General features: G+C 32.3%; 1 protein-coding gene across 1 annotated transcript in view; it reads right to left on the reverse strand.

Annotated features, from left to right (window-relative positions):
* Nucleotides 1-23,200, reverse strand: part of LOC138310017 (protein ITPRID2-like) — a 55,268-nt gene that overhangs the window by 10,125 nt on the left and 21,943 nt on the right. The window contains exons 7-12 of the mRNA XM_069251168.1: nucleotides 8,973-9,976; nucleotides 8,402-8,440; nucleotides 7,648-7,705; nucleotides 3,041-3,120; nucleotides 625-1,470; nucleotides 148-231 (exon numbers count right to left, since the gene is read on the reverse strand). Coding sequence (XP_069107269.1) covers nucleotides 148-231; nucleotides 625-1,470; nucleotides 3,041-3,120; nucleotides 7,648-7,705; nucleotides 8,402-8,440; nucleotides 8,973-9,976 — 2,111 coding nt within the window. The remainder of the gene's footprint in view (nucleotides 1-147; nucleotides 232-624; nucleotides 1,471-3,040; nucleotides 3,121-7,647; nucleotides 7,706-8,401; nucleotides 8,441-8,972; nucleotides 9,977-23,200) is intronic.

The following is a 23,200-nucleotide window of genomic DNA, read 5'->3' on the forward strand; positions in this document are numbered from 1 at the left end:
AAATGTTTTAACATAGATTACATATTAATAATAATATCATCTTTTTTTTTCTTGAGTCATCGCTTTTATTTCTAGATATCAGGACCTGTCCAAACAATTGAAAGACTACTTTTGGTAACACTAGACACATTATTTTAATTGACTTACGATTCGTTGCTGAATGGACGGCCATGTTTTGATGGGATGTTTTGGTTGATATCGTGTCACTGGTACAGAGCCTCGTGTTTCCTGCTGCAGAGAAAAACATTTATAAATAACATTTACTTTCATGGCTGACCTAAAATAAACAGTTATCTCCCTTACATCATGACCTAAAATAAGGAGTTATCTCCCTTCATCATGACCTTATATAAAAAGTTACCTCCTTTCCATCACGACCTAAATAAGGAGTCATCACCCTGCCATCAATCACTATTACCAGTAAAGATATGAAATATCATGATAAGAAACTCTTTGGAATTAAAATAAATTGGACTGTTAACAAAAAATACTTCTGAGAAACCAAACACTTGAACTGGTAATTAGATATTTAGACTATAGTAAATTTTTAATTGCTCTGCTTCAATTTTCTTTTAAGAGAAAATATTATTTGTTCTTTGCTGATCTTTTTGTTATATATCTTACCTGGAATGTCACAGGTTTGTTCACTAGTTGTTTAAGTTTAACATATTCTAGAGATTCATCTGCAATACTTGACACGCTTCCGTCCAATGAAGAATTAACACTGTGGTTCAGGTCAGCAAATCGACTGCGTCGATCCCTGTCAGTGTCTGAATCAATTTGATGTTTATGATCACCATCAGTGTCTGAGTCATATTGACGTTTGTAAGGCATATAAAGGGATTCACTTGAAGACAAGACTTTGGATGACTTTGATCTGTGTTTTGTTGTAATTGAATGCTGGTGCGATATGTACGGGTGTTGGCTCTCATGATGATTTGGTGTTGAGGCCCATTCTGGTCGAAGAGGTCTTTTAAAGGGAGTTAACTCTAGAGGATTTACAGAAGCACTTGAAGTAATAGATCCATAGCTCTCGTTAATATCGTGACTTGAATCTGTCTTTGGAGATAATTGAACAGCACTGTCCTGGTAGGAAAGGGAAATAACTCCTTTTTCCGTACCAGGCCCTGATAACTGTCCTGATTTTATCCACTCCCTTGGGAGTTCTATCGTCAACACGACAGATCTGTCAGACAGAGTCTCATTTCCGGAATCACATGGATCCGGATGGACAGATGAGTTCTTGTCGAATCCAGTTGTCAAATCAGAACCAATAAACATATCGTCAGTAGAGATTGATGCATCCTTTTTAAGTGCCCTTTTGTCGCCGGGGGCGATGAACACTGGGCGCGGGATGGCATTATTTGTCGAGGGATTTGGTGACGACGGTCTGTCTGGGACGTTTTGGAGGATTGTAGCACTACTCTGGTAAGTCTGGTCACTTTCTGCACTACTGCCCATACTGGACACCTGTAAACACACAACAAAACTCATGAATATTCATATATATTGTTAATATACAACAAAACTCATGAATATTCATATATATCCTACAACAAAGGTCATGAATATTCATATGCATGTATTCTGAACTCTGATTATGTGCCTTGATTATGCACATAATCATTACACAGACAGCATGAATACACTAAATATATTTCAGAGAATTACAACATTATCCATTCATAAAGTGTCATTATTCAGATAAATTTCCAGCAAGAATGCAATACTGTGAACCCTCGATCAATATTTCAGATATTATGTACGCTCCAAGTCCAATTTGTCCAGAATATGAGTTTTCAGGACAGTCAAATTTTGTTTACTTAGTTATAATAATCAACTTTGTTCTCCAATATTTTCGTCCTGAGTGTAAAGTTTCCAGACTATATTGGCTTCCATATTACAGAGGGTTCACCATATAGTGAATTAAGGAAAGAGATAATCAAGGAGTTTCAAATTGAAGCATAGTTGTTCAAGTAATTATATTTAAACTACAAATTAATTTGTAAAGAATCAACAAGATATTCCTATCTTCATTTAAAGATGCTCCACCACTGACAAATGGTATTTTTTCACTATCAAAACAGGAGCAGACGATTTAGTATTTTTCTTCTGTTACAAAAGTTACTTACTTTACACCATTACCACCATTGAAAATTTGAGCTTCTAATTTTATTTTAAGTTAAAAATACTAAAAATAATTAATTGCATCCCGAAACAAATCTGTGGCACTATATTCTATATGGAATGAAGTAATGATTGCCTGCATGCACCAAAGGCAAAATGAATTATTTTATATTATTTTTGTGTTAATTAGACATATATATACATGATTAAATACCAATTATTGTTCAAATAATGAATATCATTTATGCTCTGTCGGCGTTGGAGCATCTTTAATAAGGTTTAAATTTTTACAAATAAAGCAGTATTTAGGGTATATCTTTTATCTATAATGAGTATTTTCTTTGTGTTACTTATTCTCAGATATTTGTATTGACATGTGATCTCAACCATCCTGTTCTATTAGCAACAGATGTTACAAAACAGCCCTTAAATAAATATCCATGCTAGTGTGTTGTTACTGTTGTAGGATTCAATTGATTCTTTAACTTCATAACGTTTATTTTACTCTAGTTGGAATAACTGAAATTTCTCAGTAGAAATGTTGGTTTCGAGAAACGTGGCCTGAGGTTCTACCGACAGGTTCAATTCTTACAAAATTAATTAAGTAGTGATCTAAAACCATATATTTACCGTTAGTGAAGTATATAAACTCCATTGACTTTCATGCAAAGGCTACTTAACTTTATATCTTGATAAGTTTGAGTATGCAATGCCACATGTGTGGATAGATATATATTGTGGTCTGTATCAGAAACTGAAACAATCCAAGTTTATCTTGAAAAGGGGAAGAGGACAACACTTGTTAGGACATGTGTGCTTATGGTCAGGTGTGCTTATGGTCAGGTGTGCTTATGGTCAGGTGTGCTTATGGTCAGGTGTTTATTTTGGGGTCAAAAAAGTTGAGTTGGCCTACCTTTTCCTGTACCTCGATGTGATCTCCTTCAGCGAACCCACTACTGTCAGACTGAACGCTCTCCATCCTGCCAAGAACTTCTAAAACAGAAAATAAAATTCAATATAAAGTATGCTTCCTTTCAACATATATATTGTTCTACCAGGACTTCTCAATTTGTAAGGTTTAAAAATTGTCAGGACATCACTAATGCTACTTCCAACTTATTCCGTTTTGAGGAATAAATTGGACCACAATGGTTTGTTATCCTCAGTAGAGCATTGGAATACTAAGTAAGACTCAGGTTACATTACTTGGAGGAATACAGAGTGCAAATTAAGTCAAAGCTTCAAATTCCACAGAAAATTAGCATGAACACTTTAAAATCCTTGCTATAACTGCATGTTTTACGAGCTCGATCTGAGCCTTGTGGATCATGCAAAAATTAGTAAGAGAACTTCATTTCCATGTTTCAATTTGGCTTTATGATTACATCTAACAATATAAACCTGTAAGGAACTAGTAATTAATATAACATTTTCTATATTAATCAACACATACTTAATTGGTTCAGTTGTCCAATTAAAAGATCCCAAAGGGAATTTGAAGAACTGTCATGCATTCTCGAAGACTTAAGTTACTGCACAAACTTTGACTCTAGATAGATCAGACTTTCCCACTCTAGATAGATCAGACTGTCCTGTACACATAGAAACTTTGTGAACCAGACAATAACACACAAACAGCTTGGTGATCACGATCTTAACTAAAAATTAATAACAAGCGTACATCACATCCTGCGTCATCTATTGACGCATTTTCAGTATTCGTTCAATACAATGTATATATACACTATATTTAATGTTGTGTTCGAATGTTAAAGCAAAAATCATTACAGCTCATCATCTTCCCGACAAATTCCATTACATCAGAGAAATTCTAAAGCATATTTAAGATGCTTGCAAACAAGCAAGCATTATATTGTACATGTACATGTACACATCACAAAAATATATGACGAAATACTTGATTCCAGTTGAAGCAATTTCATCATTTCGTGACGTCTCTTCAGAATGTATATTATAGCTATAGAAAATGCCAGTATGTAAAATCTTACAATCAAAATACAGATGATAATATTTGATATTAAAATGTATTCTTTTATAATAACACTCTGATGTCCGTGATAAACTGCAGAATTCAATGCTATAAACAGTTTTACATAAAATATACATTTAATCTACATAATATCCATGATACAAACATTTTGTACATGTAAGCCATATATCCTAGCAACAAATCTATTCATTATTCTTCATTAACCAGTAATTAATGCGCCCTTGAATCTAATGACAGAAAAAAACAAAGTATATATCTTTTCTTTATCATGGGGGAGCACTATTATTCTGACCTATTTTTCTCTAACATACGTACCTCACATTCCGTATGAATCAATACATCCCCAGTATTATACTGCACAACTGGACATTGGTGTATGTACTGTATATATTATACTGTATATATATACATATGTATACCTGAATACCATTTACATCAACACACCCATCTTGCATGAAGTCAGATTGATCAGACAGCTAGCCTACAGCTCATTGTAAATTTGTGTATACATGTGCTATTATACTTAATATATACTAATATCCCATTTATAATTATCATACAATCATATAGAAACACCAGTACCTGTAGTAAATGATCAATGGTCATTAAACTCACACATCAAATTAAGTTTTTTAGAAGAAATATTTTCACAATTTTTATTTTTATAAACAATGCATACAGAAATAGATAATATTTCTTATCTTTTTTGAAAAACCAATCATTTTAGGATATATGCAGATTTTAAAACATAGCGCTAGTTTATTTTTTAAGTGGAAGTATTAATTATAACATTATCTTAATTAAATGTATATTAGTTTTTTGTATCATCTGCATGCATTGTCATATAGATACAAAAACTTTTCGATTTTCAAATTACATATACAACGCCTGGTAAATATATAATTAAATATAAGATAGGATTGTATATCATTCACTGTTGTCTTGTAAGTGTGCCTGTCATTTTTTTCTCATTTGCTACTTTTTTCAACATAACTATATAACTTGCAAATCAATCATTTTTTAAACCTTTTGAAAATGAAAGAAAACTTTAAATATTTAACTCATAAATAAATAATTTACATGTATATATAATTTCTATGCTGCCATGAAATAATCAAGATATTAAATATTTTTTTTTTAAATGAAATAAACTTAAAATAAATTCATAAATAATATTAGATATATATACTAACCATTAGTCTGCCCCATCCTTAATTGTACAGATGTATTGTCATACAGCACAGTACACAAAATAATTAATTAATTCCACAGTATACATTAGACACTCATAAACTGGGGCTTTCAGTTCAGTCCAGCTGTTGCCACTTTTTAGCACTTTTTTTTCACTGTACTGACCATCTGGTGCTGTCCACTACATGTACAAACTTGGTTGTAACTGGTCAAGTTTTTCACAACTTTATAACATTCCGTGGTCTATTTGCAGCTGTCCAATCACAAGGACATGCAGATTATTAAGGTAGCATGGTCCATACAGGTAGCTCAACGAGATTAACTTTCGATGGTTGTGTGATTGTAACTTCTATGAAAACATGGATATTTATCACTCACACAAACAGTTGGGTAAGAAATTCCCTTTGACAATGTTAACTCAATTATACAGAAAAAGCCTGTTTTCACTCTCAAAGGCAAGCTGGGTACCCCAACACCTAAACAATCCATGTTTTTCCATGAATGACAAATTATTGTTGCTCAATGTTATCAAAGAGATCTAGCACAAATAGCCACTGTCCAGCTAATCAGGACAAAGTCAAGCCAATAATGATAAAATTTATTTACCTGTGTCATTAAGGGGTGGCCAACAAACACATTCCTGGAAAACTCTATTGAGTACCTTTAACAATATACACCTGTCGGCCCAAGCCCCCAGGGGACACAACAGGCCAAGCCACCTGCCGTTTAATTATACCCTAATACTACTAACAAGCCAACTGTTCAGGCCATCAATTAAAAAAAAATCTCAACTAGAACTAGTATAAAGATTAAAAATAAATAACAAGGATTTAAAGGCATATATAATTACTTTTTAAATTTCACACATTAAAAAAGAAAACTTAAATAAAAAAACGATTTTTTTTATATATTACATCCTTTTTGATACCCTCCTGTTTTATTCTACAATTTTCAAAAGAATCAATAATATAACTTTTTTTTAATGCAACAAAAATAACTTCAATTCTTTATGATTAATAAATATTCCTATGGAATTTAATAAAAACATAATTATGATGAATTCAGTTTTACCCAAAAAAAATATGACTTTCTTATCTTTCTGCTTTTACTATCCAAATGAAGAAATGTTGAGGCCTGAAAATGATCATTAATATTTCCAATCAAATTAGCCGTGAGAAAAAAACAACAATTATTACCAGTAAATAAATGTTGTTCTTTTTTTCCAAAAAAGAATTATCTCCCTTTGACCCATATAAGCTCAATAGAAATGCTTGACATTTAAAAATATGATCATGATATGACATTTAATACTAAAATACCAGCCCAGGCTGAAATACATTTTTAATTAAAATTGCAATAATTAGCAGCTCGTCTATAAAAAGTCCTGCTTTACTTCTGCTAATTAATTATCAGTTTCTCGTCACCATTTATATGCTGATTGTCTGCTGACTGACACTTAGAGTATTTGTAATCAAGATAAACCAATAATGTAAATATTTGTGAAACTGACATCCATGTCAAGTTAGTACAGATAAACTGGTAATCAAACACTGCAGATAACATGTCATAGTAGATACATATCTATATTTACATAATACTACATGTACAGTTGTAGCCTTAAGCAGTTTTTTTTTTAATGAATTCATTTCATTTCGACATTGGTATAACAGTGAAACCTGTCTTAGCAACCACCTCTGTATAAAAACTGCTATAAAGACCACTTCTTAAGACAACTGGTTTGAACAATTAATAAGATTGACCACTTTCTTAGGTCATAAGTCTGCTATACACTTTGACCTGTGTATAAAGACCACCTGGCTATTGACAATAACCACTTTTCCCTTGGGTGGTCTTTATAATTATAGACATGTCTGAATGTATGTCAAATTACAATATTACAACAGTATCACCTTAACGTGTTCTCTGAACAAGTTTATTTTTACATGTAACACGATTAATTACTCCACAGTATGTGCATGCATGCATGGTAATTTGATTTTAAATCAGTTTTTTATCTTTTGCATTTTATGAACAGCCATTTAAAGTTGTCATGTCTAGGTGGAGAAAACTCAGAGTACCCAGAAAAAAGCACCAAACCACATTCAGTATATTTCTGGCAACTGTCATATGTGAGTTTGAACACCCCCCCTCCCCCTGGTGAAGGGATAAATGCCAATACTGGTAAATGACAATATATCATTTAACTGAAGCCATCAAACAGAAAGCAGCTAACATAAGTTAAGTTTTTATTGTTTATAGCTGACTTCATAATTGGCTCTAACAAAGCTTGTTGAAGCTGACAGTGCCATGTTGCTTACCTAAGTTAACTTTAGCGTCTGTTCCTTCCATGATGTCTCCGGTAGGTCTATCCACAACCTGTAGGGATAAACAATGCTTCAGTATAATTGTTAAATGTGATATAAAACAATGATGATGATGGATTACCACTAAGTAAATAAATTATCTATATATAAATAGGCAAGGTTATATGTGTTAAATTTTTATATACAATAAAAACCTGCCTTAGGGACCACCTCTGTAAAACAGCCACCTTCTAAATAAGACTATTCTTGCACTGGGGTTCCAACTTACAGTCCAACCTGCCTTAGCGACCACCTCTGTATAAAGACCACCCTCTTGGTCAGACCACCTTCTGGGGTCCAAATGGCAACAACTTTAACATAACAGCCTGACCTGTGTATTAAGACCACCTGGCTATAAGGGACCAACTTTCTTAAGGGACTTAAGTGGGTTTAAGTTTTGACTGTATTCTGATGAAGGACCTTATATACATGTATACAGTATTGACCCAATAAACACCCATGTCCCTATTAGCGCCCCTCCCCCTTTTTGAAGCCTCAATTCCAATTGCCCAGGCATAAATAAATACAAAAACTACACAAAACTGTACAGATCTACAATAACTTTGTCTTATTACCAGCACCTTTTCATTGTTTTTTTTTTCAATTTTCTAAACGCACAGAGCGCTTATTGGGTCGAATACCGTAATACATATCAGTATCATTCAACTTCACTGCACCTACACCATTAAGGAAATAAAAGAATTTTTACCTTTAAAGTAATTGTCCTGTTTCCAGGTAACATGTCTGTCTGTTGTCATGTCAGGATCATTTCATGCAAGTTTCAGCCAAATCGCACCGGTAGAACTTGTGAAGAAGTTCAAATGTGTTTTCAAGATGGCGGCCTGTGACGGCCATCTTGAATTTCAGACCGACCCGAAAAATAACAACACTTTGTCGGGACCCATGTCAGGATCCATTTCATTAGCAAGTTTTCAGCCCAAATCGCACCGTATAGAACTTGAGAAGAAGTTCAAAATGTGTTTTTCAAGATGGCGGCTGTGGCGGCACATCTTGGATTTCGGATCGACCCGAAAAATAACAACACTTTGTCGGGGACCCATGTCAGATCATTTCATGTAAGTTTCAGCTAAATCACACACTTGAGAAGAATTCAAAATGTGAAAAGTTTAACGCACGGCGACGGTGCGGAACGGCGCACGGCGCACGGCGGACTGGCAGGACGACTACTGACGATAACGATCGACTCCTATAGTGTCATCCTGACCCTTCGGGTCATATGACCTAAAAACCCATACACAGTACACACTGTTTTTACGTACCATTTTCACTGTTTCCTTTTCAGAGAATTTGTTGTAAAATACACTGTACACTGTCAACACATCCTTAATGGCACCCATGTCCACATCTTTAGATTTTACCTGACTTGTTAACAAATTCTCGTTTTCTTTATTTTCACTTTTCACAATACATGGCTCAATTTCTTTTTTACTTGAACTTTCGGAATTAGCACGACATGGGTCGGATTCATTGTCTATAAATGTGTTATCACTTTCCTGATTGGTTGATTCAGATGTAAATTCGTTGCCGATTGGCTCAACATCAGTATCCCCAAGAAGTGTACACGTTGAGGACTTTGTTGATAATTTATGTAATTGTTTTGTGGTTAAAGTATTTTCCAGACTAGATTGGGCAGATAGCGGAGGAGACACGTTATAATCACCATCAGTGTCCGGAAATGATGCCATCCTTTCCACTTCCTGTTTACGAAGATTTGTAATTGCACGATCCTCAGCCATCGGTAGTGGAACTGGTATAATTACACCAGATCCTCGTCGACCCTCCATCAAACTTTGACGTCCTACACAAAGAGTGTTCGAATCAACGCTATCAAATGAATCCGTCGACGTTTCAACGCTGTTAAAATTGCCCAAACTTTCAAAACTATAGGTCCCTGTCCGGTTTTCAGCCTTAGGTGAAGTTAATTCATCCACTTCTTTTAAATCTGACAACGACCGGTGCTGATGCCGTCTTGTTTTTCCGAACGCTTTACGTCGTTCATGCGCATCCATAGACCACGATTTGGCAAGTTTGTGAGTTGAGGTAGGAACAGGTTTAGGAGGTGAGGGAGCAGCGCCCCCTTTGGTAAGGTAATATCCCTGACGTGCCAGCCAGTCACGATTCTCAGGATTCAAAATACTGTGAACGCCATCGTTCTCCGTATCGTAGTTTGATTGCTGCATTTGCGCACTGGGAGATTGTAAGGCATGCAAGAACTTCATGCTGTTCATAACAGAACAAAAAGTTGTGTTCAAGTGTGGGCTACCTAAATAGGGGAAAACAAAACAGAGGATTAAACTCAAACAAAAACACTATATAACTACATCAAAATAGTCAGACTTACAAAAACATTTAAAACTTGGAAGAAAATCATGTAGTTATGCAGTCAAGCTACTCCATTTGAATTTTCAAATAATCTATAACCTAATAGTTTTGAATATCATTTATAATTGATTCCATAGACATGTAAGTAATTCACAATGCGACTTTATATGTTCATTTATTTAAATCAGCATTTCATAGCCATCTAATACATAGGTAAGTCTTATCGTTTATATGTACAAGATTTGAGCAACATCTGTAAAAATTAAAATGTCCTCTTGATAACTATCTCACAACATTATTACTTTATTTATCCTGCAATATGCCTACCGGATATAGATGTAAATCGCAACGATATAGGGGACGGGGTGGAGTTAGTGCTTTTTTTTGTTTGGGGGGGGGGGGAGGCAGGGGGACAAGGAAAGATGAGAGGATCATGAAGAAAAAAACATGGATCAATGAAAAAAACCAGGAAATTTCAATAAATTCCAATGAAGTTTCAACATAGGGGAAGTAGCTAGGGCTTAATATTGCAAAACAATAAAACAATGATTTTGTAACGTTAATTGACACACAAGTCTATAATAGCATCAGGGACATGCTACTTTTTTCCTTATATAGCATCAGGATATATATAATCATTAATGTATTTTAAACAAAAAGTTTAAAACATTCTGACTTTAATATTAGGGATATGTGTGCTAATATTAATTAAGTCTACAAATATATAAAACGATCCACAAAACAAATGAAGGATAAACTAAAATGCTAAAACTAAACAAAACACTTTAAACATGCAATGAGATCTGTCTTTGTGGCAAATACAGATTAATTCTTTTTTTTTAATTGATGTTACTGAAACCTGTTTTTAACCACTAATCTTCCTATATCTATTTGATGGCTGAATCTAAATAAGATTGATAATATTTGGTACAGCAGGGCCAAGTTTCATAAACATTCCTTAACTTTAAAGAATTCCTTAACTTAAAATTCTCCATAGGAAAGCATTATAAAAGTTAAGGAGAAATCTTAAGTTAAGGAACCTTCCTTAAAAACTGTAATGCTTTCCTAAGAGGAATTTTAAGTTAAGGGATTCCGTAAATTTAAGGAATGTTCATGGAACTGGGTCCGGAGCACCCTGGAAGACCATTATCTATGATATTATCTATATGTTTCATTATATATAAATATCCTTTCATACTATTTGCACCAGCCCAGTTGCTTGTTGTTAAAGCTGAGATTCTAGCTTTATATAATCACATCTTAATTCGACATCAATCCTCATTTTATTTACCTTGGTTATGATGATTTGTAATTGCTCAATCCACAAAGTTTAGACAAAACTTTTATGTACCTATCTTTGTGAACCAAACTGTTAGTCAATACACATATCTGATCTATATGACAAAGTTATCACATAATCTATAAGCACAACACTTAATTTTCGTTTATACACATTTTTCAGTAAATATATTAATAATTCATCTAAATTCTAAAGCACAGTACTATACAAAGACACACAGTTGTACTATGAATTATTTTGCAGGGTATATACATAATTAGAAGCATTTACTTGTTTTTTAATCGGTTTACTTATAGCCTAGATGTCTTTTTTTTATGTCACCTACATCAAAATCTGGAAATTAAAACCAAAATTAAGGAATATCACCAGTCAGTCTTATCAAGAAATTAAAAGGCAAACAAAACTTCAAAAAAAAGTTCTACAGAAAATATTTTAATGCAAAGAAATAGTATGCATTTATAGTGAAGCACACGATCGATAATTTTTCTCAGTTTTCTAAATTATAGAGTTGTCTGCCCCTGAAAGTAGATCTAGATTGTAATTTATTGGCGAGAAAACTATTGAATTCTTTCAGTCATCAATATTTTTTATATAGCACAAAAAGTATATTTCATCGTTATGCAATAATTAACCAAAATTATTACCATAAATCTTGAGTATCTTATATAATGTATGGATAATTTATAGACAAACATTAATACATGCTTCAAGCATAACAAATTATCAGAATAAAAACATGTACATATATACAAAATTATAAATCTACAGTCAAACTTTGTTAATTGAACAGTCGTGACCAGTGAAAAACATTCAGAGATATTATATATAATATATATATATATATATACTCAACAGCATTGATCTTCAGAAAATGTTCATCATTTAATTCTTTTTTTTTACCAAATTAATTTTAGAACGCTGAGATTTCTGTTACTCTATTATTCTTTATTCAGGATAATAAAGCTAGACTTTATCTATTATAATGCATTGTAAAAGTGAAAGCAAACAATGGTATCAAACACCAAATCAAAAACACATAACTTTAGGTATGCAAAACTATTTCAATCCAATTCCAAAAATCAAAATAGAGATAGGGGGTAGAAAATGCAAACAAAACCTCTAATTAATTACAGTAAATTATTGCTGGGTTTCAAATTTTGATAAAATTTTGTGAAAAGCTGATAACTTTTACTTTTAAATTAATTCTAAAACTAAATATTAATTTAATAGAAAAATTGATAATTCTTATTTAAAATTAAAAGTGCAGTATTCAATTTTTTTGTGTAAAACCTTCATCACTGAATAACAATTTGACAAACAATTATAAATTTAAGTTTATTTAAACCTGAAAACAATAAATAAAAAGCCTCAGTAAGCCCCATGACAGCAAAAACAAAATTTTGCAAAAAAAAAAATCATGAATACCTTAAATCCCAAAAAACACCATGCCATAAGTAAACAATGCAACACAACAAAAATTGTTTGGTAAACAACATTCCAAATTCATCAAGTCATAAGAGATGCTCCACTGCCGACAGAGTATAAACGATACTCATCATTTTAAAGATACTTGGAGTCTAATCATATATATATATATCTAATTAGCACAAAAATGATATCAATTATTTCATGCACAATCAGTATCTTTAAATTCCCTATAGGACATAGTGCCATATGGATTTTTTCGGCACGCAGTTAATTTGCTTTAATATTTTTTAAATAAAAGTTGACGCTCAAACCTTTCAATGGTGGTAATGTTGTAAAGTAAGTAACTATTGAATTGTAACTGAAGAAAAATACTTAATCTTCTGCTCCTTTTTTGATAGAGAAAAAATATCGTTTGTCAGCTGTGGAGCATCTTTCATCATTAACAATCTACATTCAAATTTTTCATTAAAAATAAAGTTATGTAACAATTAGAGGTACAAATACTTTTTTTCAAATAAACAACTACAAAATATTTTGAAATATCAAAAGCGGGTTAATCAAAATCCATACCTTATTAACCTGGGTAGGGAGAAAAGAACAACAACAAAATTGGAAAATTATCTCAATAAACAATATTGGTTTCATAATGAATGTTTCTAACATGCTATACCCAATTGGTTATTTATAACTTTAATTCTACATTTTGCATGAACGAAACAAAAATATTAATGCAAACAAAACATGAAAATGCAATCATTGAGTGAAATGTACTGTACATAATTCATGCTGGTTTTTAAGGATTCAGAAAAAACAAAAACAAACAAAGGCTAGCTAGGTCATACAGTCACCAAATACAACATACTTCATGATCATCTCCAACAGGTTGTTGTGAAGCTCCAACAATCTTGTACCTGAAAGAACTCTGGAAGACTTTGCATATGAAGTGGAGCAGATTTTGTACAATTCGCCATTTTGTTTTTTGTTGTAATATCTTTAATTAATAATCATAAATTATCTTTGCATTATTTTCATAATTTTAAGAGATCTTCAAATTTGTTAATTAATAATCATAGATATATTCAGCTTTCAATCTACTGACATTACTAATCAAGTACATCTGTATATCATATGATGATCTTAATTATCAATTATTTGTATTTAGAGTAATCTCCCTTTATCAATAGTTTCATACTCGTTTTTTACCATGATTTTTTAACGATCTCCAAAATAAGCCAAAAAATTTGATCTGATAAATACTAGTGTACACTTAATTATCATCTTAACCAATTAATTTCTAATTAGGATTATCGCCCTTTATCTGTTGTTTCATTTTTTCACGATTTTGTAATGATTTCCGAAATAGGGCATTTTTTTTTTCTCTTTTGATATGTATTTTTTTCATAAAAAAGATCCAAATGTAAATATTTAATCAATATGATTATGATTGTCACCTGACAAAATTTGTCATTAAATCAAAATTATTTTTCCAACGTTTTGTCTTCCATCTTAGCATATTACAGACTTATTTCCCTTGTGAGTATAGGTCTTCATTGAGATGTCATTGTTTTTTGAGCGAAACTCACATCCCCCTTTTTCTGCAAAAGTAAGATGTTAGGCTTGCAAACACACGACCACACAATCATTACCTAACCGCAAGGGCAGATAACTCTGTTATATGCAAATACAGAATATATTATGTACAGCAGAAATAAAGACGGTACTGGTTTTGAAATTTTATTTCTTTTCTGTTCTACAAAAAAATAGGTATGTAACAAATAGAGTAACAAAAAATATATCTTAACAAAGATTATAAGAAACTTATAAAAATTACAACAAATCCACATCATTTTATGGAAATGAAAAAAAATCCCACTTTACTCAGCAATGTACCTTAGGAACAAAAAGTAAATTCAATTCTGAACATAATTATAATAAATCTATCATTGATTCAAAGTACAGCAGTGAATTTAAACAAAGCAAATTAACAATTAATTTTAAAATACCATATTCGACCTGATAAGCACCCCACAACCTTTTTCAGGTCTCAATTTCACTTACTACAAATTAAATGCTGACTGAAAATTGATTTCTTTTGCAAATGAATTTATGGCTATATAATTATTTTATTTCATTTGCAAACTGAATGATGGCTACACTGTAGTATATTATTACTTTGTGCAATAACTTTATGAAAGGCTGGTCTAAATTAGATTCTTTGAAACGCCCCCTTACCCGTATTTTTTTAATTTGTTTTTTAAGCAACCTGGGCGCTTTTTGGGTTGAACATGGTAACTATAGTCAGGAAGACAATTTTTTCGATGACAATCTAACACTGAGCATCAAACACATAAACATATAGGATATTACACGATTATTTATGTCATATGAGACTTTATGAAATGAGTCCTAAGGAGTTTTTATTTTTTTTGTGGGTCTTGGCATTATCCATTATATATTACAACAATACATGTAGGATCTTATATACGTGGTTATAATGAAGTTTATTAAACAATTTCAATAATTTGATATGCCACAAGCCTTTAGACAAGTGATACATACATTAAATTTTTTAACGAGTTTAATAAAATTCATATTGTGTAACCATGATGACAAGAAATTCTATTCTCATATAAATCATGTCAATGGAAATATACAGTAAAACATATGTTTATAACAAATATATTGATATAACAAATTAATTTCCCTTGTCCTTCAATGTCATATTAAGTGTTTCTAATACAGTATTTATAAAACATGTTTATAGCAAACACACCTGCATCAAATTCATGATTATACCGAAGTAATTTTAATTCCCCATCAATTTTCCATAAGATGTTTCTAATATGTGTATAACGAACTATGCTTAAAATGAAGTAATTTTGTAGGGTCCATAGAGGTTCATTATAACCATGTTGTTCTGTATACACACACAATATAATTTCTATACAAGAGAGATGAAATCAGGCTCAGATGTAACGAAACAATTATTAAAGTCACACTATACGTGACTATCAGCAAACATTCACATTAAATTTGACTCTGATATTGTTAGTATTTGTAGATGTAGTTAAAATTAAGATATACTAAAGAATAAATAATGGTTTTTTTTAACAACTTTGGTACAGCAGTTGTTGAAAGTCCATGTATGTAAACATGCTTTCATTTTAAACTGGTCGCCATAAAAGTTACGATTATTGCCGAACGGAAGTCGGAAAGTTCATGACCTGTTTTCGGACGAGTTCGGACAGACGTTATGTAGTTACGGTAGTCACATGACGTTCCTGGCAACGACGTTACAATGTCGGCTAACTTCGGCTTGTTTGACTAAGTAGGACCCACCTAGCGATGTTAAATATTTATTTAATTTTTATCAAAATATTTCGAATCATAATCGCTCATCTTGACTTCGATTTAGTCCTGTCTCTACAAGATTTACAACAGGATTTTTTTACATCATTCTTCTAAATCATGAAAAAATAAGAAAGATACGGATATTGGGCCTTTAACAACGTCATATTTTGATGATAGTGTATGAAGCTATTATTACCTGTGACGTACATCACAGTGTTATTACAAATGTACCTACATGTCGTAACTACATTATCTTTTACATGGCTGTATGACATCATGGTTGAATGGTTCAGTTATGTGATTTGATCTATATCATACAGTATCTGTTTTCGATGTAAACTTTACAGCAGCAATATTAATACAGCATAACATATAACACATGGATTAAGCTTTAGATATGAAAATATATAACATAATCACACTGAATCAAATATGAAATATGTTGAAATTTTTAATTTTTGACTTTTAACCCATTCACCCGAAATTTCATAATGGACTGGTCTAGTCTTTGATTTAGAAGAGCCTACATGTGTCTTCAGGGGTGAATGCGTTACCCATATCTTATTTGAAATGAGTTGTGGGTATTGATTAAAAGTATCAGAACCTATAATATTATTGTTCCTGATCTTATCATATCGATTTTTCCCAGCCAGAGAACTTGCACTTCCTGCTGCAGATAACCTTTACACCAATCAATATGTCTTTATTTGTTATTCAGGTATTGATCAAAAGATTTTTACAGACCCTGAACTAAAGTAAGTTCCCGAGAAAGTTTCTAGCATAAATAAATCGCCTGCATGGGGTCAATGTGCATAAGAGACGACCGAGTCATAATGTAGGAAAAATCATTCAAAATCATTCACAATGATTGCATTCATATTGTAACTGTTTCTATTTTAACTATAATTCAACCATTTATAGACAAAATATATTGAATATGGACATTTTTAGTAGATGAGGCCAGTTACTTTTGTGCAGGAATAGAAAGTATCTAGATTCTGCTGGTGAAAAAGTGATAAGCGATAAACGAACTGGACAACCTATTTGGGTTATTTTTAAGGTAGTGTGTCTTCAAGGGCAAAAAATTAACCACTAAAAGTCTACTTTTAACTCCTCAAAGTGGTGAAGTTTCTTTAAGGTGAAATGCCTTCCAGGACAAAAACACCACCAAAAGTCTAAATTTATCTCCTCAAAGTGTACAAGATCTGCTTCAAGTGTACAAGTCATAGAGGAAAATAAATTACCTGACAATATCACACACTCTGAGCCTTGATGAATTTTACATTAAACCAAATTGATGTCTTTTGATGGAAAAGGATGTGTTTATACATCAGTCAGAATGAGGGGGCAAATGACGCATTTTGGAAGTTTATTTTTAGACATAACACGATGAAGTTAAAAATTTCTTACAATAAGGTCAAATTCAAGCATTTAAGGATTGATTGTCAATTTTGTTGCTTGCATTGACTGATGAAGAAAGTTAATCTCGTGCAAATGAAGTGAACTGCGAAGCAGTTCATGTAACATTTGCACGAGATTAACTTTCTTCATCAGTCAATGCAAGCAACAAAATTGATAATCAATCCTTATATTTACGTTAATCAATTTAAAAATCCCGCTGTTGAAAAAAATCAAATTATATGTATTCGGTATCAGATTATTATACAAATTTGCAACATTGTACCAGTTATCGTACATGTATGTACAGCTACGGAACAGCCGCCAGTCAGTTCTTCTCGTCACCAAGGCAACACAAAATGTAGTTCCGAAAATAACTTCATTCTTTGTGCGTTGTTAAGATTAAAAACGGCGATTTCTAAATACTGTTTTCTATGTACAGGAATTAATGGCTTAAATTTTATCATAAAAACATTATGTAGCTTCAAATACAAAAATTGCTGCGCAGTACTAGCAGTGCAGTCACAGTGTGTAATCCGGTTGGCTCGATTCTTTAGCAGGTGTCCGGTTTTGAAGAAAATGATGATTCGTGGTGAATAAATGCTGAATAGTTGGTATATCAAACATAATCAAAACCTTTTAAAATTCAATTGTAATTGTTGTGGAATGTAACTGAATGTTGTATTTCCGTCTGGTAATTATTTGTAGCTGACATTTAAATGTTTATTAACTAAAACATGTTTGTGAAATCCAACCCCTGTGGTCTATGGTATGGTGATGCAGCCGACAATAACATGGTGCTTCCGGGGGCTCAATAAAAACGTGTTAAAATGTGGGATGTTAGTCGCAGATCACTGGAAGACTTTCTGTGTTATTCTTGAAATGTGATAACTTCTCTGTCAACTGGAGTTTTGGGATTAAAATGCTGTATAAAGTAAGTAAGAGAAACATTGATTTGATAATATTGGCGGTTTCCAACGACCCCTCCAATGCTGTGGGTTTCGACACTCACAGAATCGTTTTGTTAGGCTTAATTTCACTGAAATCAGCCTGTTTGCTATTTAATGGAATCTATCGTTTCTAAGCTTGCATGTATATCACCGCATCACATATATTGTGCACCTATCATAACCATTTGCGTTCGATTATGCCTATTTGCGATGAGTGGTGAACCTCATGCGTTCGGTAGCCTATGTTCAGCATTTTTCCGGGGCTTGAGCCTAAGTCAGCGTTTCACCAAAATACGTGTAAAATATCTGTATAATATTATATTACTGACAATTTCTAATATCACTTTCTCAAGCATTTCTGAATGTACAAAGACAGGCAGAAAGTTCATTCAAAACTGAAGCGGCGTAAAACTAGGTCAAAATGTAAACAATGTCAAAATGTATTCTCACGCCGGTCAGAGGTCAGCGCGTGACCAAGCATCTTCATGGGAAATGAAGTGATCAGAGTTTACTAGTTTCATTGAGGCGGGGCGAAGTGAAAATGTAAATATAAGTAATTAAGCAGCAGATAAGAAACAAAACAATTTGTTTACTTTGTAAAATAGAGAAAAGAAAACATATGTCATATAAATATATATAGGTATATGTAGACATAAGAAGATATATAATTTAAATCATATCTGTAAATATCTGGTCAAACCCGAGTCACACATACAATAATCATGAACAATCCAAAATTTATCTTCCTAAAAATATGTATATTAAGACAAAAAATTATTTTGGAGCTGGAAAAAACTGCTTCATATTACAACTATAATGGCCCAATTTTTTGTATTCTTCAGCATTATAGGCAGAGCACTTAACGACTCATCGACAACCAGGGTCACTTTGGACCAAGTAATTTTATAATGTGAAGAACCAATACTTCTACTTCATGAAATACAGAAATATAAATCATGTTTCGAGCTGGAATGTCATATTTAATATTGGAAGTCATACTGAGAATGATAGTCATGTGTTAAAGTTGGACCAGATTATAAATATATATATATACATGTATATAGCCTGCATTCAGTTATATAATGTATATCTACTACAGCAGAATGGAATATTTACAACTCACAGCAGCTGCGATATTATATAATTCAATAGTATTAACACTCAACCCATATATAGCAAGCTATCTTAAAGGCCCACTACCTTTCCGGAGCAAAATTTAAAGGATTCTTAAAAACACTAATAACAAAAGAAAATATATATCGATGGCTTAAGATGAGGTTATAACATCAAAATATGCAAGATTACCTGTCTAATGTACGATAACAGTGAAGATTCATTTCGCTGTTTTGTCGTCTGGCGCAGTGATAGTCAACTACCGTGCGGCATTTAGGACGACGGCGGGAAACATAAAACGACCCGTGTTATGAAAATTAACATTTTATTTATTCTAATTAAATAGTTCTGAAGGCGATGATAAGTTTGCTAGTAAACGTATAGTTAATAACTTCTGCGACTCTTCAAAATTATTGATCTCATTTTACATTTCTATTTTAAAAATTAAAAGCCGTTTCGGAAAGGTAGTGGCCCTTTAAAACAATATTTCATGGTACGTTACTTCATGAAAACCTATGAGTAAATACACTCAATATAAAGTCTTCTTATACATCAATGCCTTAATTAATTGTAAAGTGACAAAAAGTAAAATTAATTTAAAATGTCTATAAAAATTGTCTACTATAAAGAAAAAAGTTCAAAATTAATAGTGTAACAATAATTCATTTTGCACCAACTTTCATTTTAAACATTTAGAAACATAGATACATCTACACATAAATGTGGAATAAAGCCAAAAATATTGATTCAGAACTATTTATTGATTGAAAAAAGACCTTGACACAATTTGATTTTTGAAGAGACATACATTATACAGATATACATGTACACTTATTACATAAGCATCCTATCTGTCTTAAAAAGCTTTAAAGACTAGCTATTACATAAATACAATAAAATCTTTATATCTGATTTACATGTAAGCAAAAATCTAGATAAATAAAACTTATAATTACATACATTGAAAACTCCATGTAAATACCTTAAATTTGATACTGTTGCAAGATTTTATGAAAAAAAATATTTTACATGAACAATACAAAATGATTGACATGAAAAATACAAATTGAGTACATAATGCATTAAAAATGACTAATAATATATACCTGTATATCTGTAGCGACTCATGTTGTAATCCATTTTACTCGTGAGTTCTATGCGACATTATTTCCCCGATCACTTCTTAAATTCATACTCATCAAGAAGCTTCAACACATATGTGTCCATTTGTATAGGTTACAAACATCCATATGATAACACCTGTTTCTACATTTCAACTCCTTTACTCTGCTGATAAGCCATAAAAGCAAACATAGCGTCCACTTATCAGAAAATAAACGCACGTTGAACGACACTGCTGCATATTACATGGCCAGCCCAGAATTTGTTGTGTCATGTCGTTAAACTGTCTGACAAACATATAGTAGGTGGGAGATGCACATTAGTCCGTTGTTTAGCTAGCGTGCTATGTTAGAGATCTGAAACTTGCATGTTATTCGTGAATGTTGACTAAATCTGACTAATATATACTGTGATACAGCTGCTAATAGTACATTCATTATGTAATTATCCATGTGTGTATTTAGAACTAACAGAGGTTTTGACATAATGGTTACAGGAAATATAGAGATGTGCTTGTAACAGCTAGAACACAGGATTTCATATGAATTTTTACATTAGGAATCAGACTCAGGACCTCTGGTTAAATAGTTGGTCACTCAACCAATTGAGCTAAAGAAACATTTTCTGTAACCGAAATATAAATCGCTAAATGCTAGTATTCACCAAAGTTACATTCTTTTATATTTTAAGTCAATAAATGTCGAGTAAAACACAGTTATAAGAAATACTTTTCATAACTGGTACAATAAAGTCATGGTTATATCCTAGTTATTTTCCTATAAGTTGTTTGTTATAATGTATAACAATGTAATATTAGTATGGTCTGAAAGCCCCAGAGGTTTGTTATAATGTATAACAATGTAATATTAGTATGGTCTGAAGGCCCCAGAGTTATAATGTTTGTTATAATGTATAACAATGTAATATTAGTATGGTCTGAAAGCCCCAGAGGTTTGTTATAATGTATATCAATGTAATATTAGTATGGTCTGAAGGCCCCAGAGGTTTGTTATAATGTATATCAATGTAATATTAGTATGGTCTGAAGCCCCAGATGTTTGTTATAATGTATATCAATGTAATATTAGTATGGTCTGAAGGCCCCAGAGGTTTGTTATAATGTATATCAATGTAATATTAGTATGGTCTGAAGGCCCCAGAGGTTTGTTTATAATGTATATCAATGTAATATTAGTATGGTCTGAAGGCCCCAGAGGTTTGTTATAATGTATAACAATGTAATATTAGTATGGTCTGAAGGCCCCAGAGGTTTGTTATAATGTATAACAATGTAATATTAGTATGGTCTGAAGGCCCCAGAGGTTTGTTATAATGTATATATCAATGTAATATTAGTATGGTCTGAAGGCCCCAGAGGTTTGTTATAATGTATAACAATGTAATATTAGTATGGTCTGAAGCCCCAGAGGTTTGTTATAATGTATAACAATGTAATATTAGTATGGTCTGAAGGCCCCAGAGGTTTGTTATAATGTATAACAATGTAATATTAGTATGGTCTGAAGGCCCCAGAGGTTTGTTATAATGTATAACAATGTAATATTAGTATGGTCTGAAAGCCCCAGAGGTTTGTTATAATGTATATCAATGTAATATTAGTATGGTCTGAAGGCCCCAGAGGTTTGTTATAATGTATAACAATGTAATATTAGTATGGTCTGAAGGCCCCAGAGGTTTGTTATAATGTATAACAATGTAATATTAGTATGGTCTGAAGGCCCCAGAGGTTTGTTATAATGTATAACAATGTAATTAGTATGGTCTGAAGGCCCCAGAGGTTTGTTATAATGTATAACAATGTAATATTAGTATGGTCTGAAGGCCCCAGAGGTTTGTTATAATGTATAACAATGTAATATTAGTATGGTCTGAAGGCCCCAGAGGTTTGTTATAATGTATAACAATGTAATATTAGTATGGTCTGAAGGCCCCAGAGGTTTGTTATAATGTATATCAATGTAATATTAGTATGGTCTGAAAGCCCCAGAGGTTTGTTATAATGTATAACAATGTAATATTAGTATGGTCTGAAGGCCCCAGAGGTTTGTTATAATGTATAACAATGTAATATTAGTATGGTCTGAAGGCCCCAGAGGTTTGTTTATAATGTATAACAATGTAATATTAGTATGGTCTGAAGGCCCCAGAGGTTTGTTATTGTATATCAATGTATATTAGTATGGTCTGAAGGCCCAGAGGTTTGTTATAATGTATATCAATGTAATATTAGTATGGTCTGAAGGCCCCAGAGGTTTGTTATAATGTATAACAATGTAATATTAGTATGGTCTGAAGGCCCCAGAGGTTTGTTATAATGTATAACAATGTAATATTAGTATGGTCTGAAGGCCCCAGAGGTTTGTTATAATGTATAACAATGTAATATTAGTATGGTCTGAAGGCCCCAGAGGTTTGTTATAATGTATATCAATGTAATATTAGTATGGTCTGAAGGCCCCAGAGGTTTGTTATAATGTATACA

This window comes from Argopecten irradians, chromosome 16, assembly GCF_041381155.1.
Source record: "Argopecten irradians isolate NY chromosome 16, Ai_NY, whole genome shotgun sequence".
In the NCBI taxonomy this organism is placed as follows: Eukaryota; Metazoa; Mollusca; class Bivalvia; order Pectinida; family Pectinidae; genus Argopecten; species Argopecten irradians.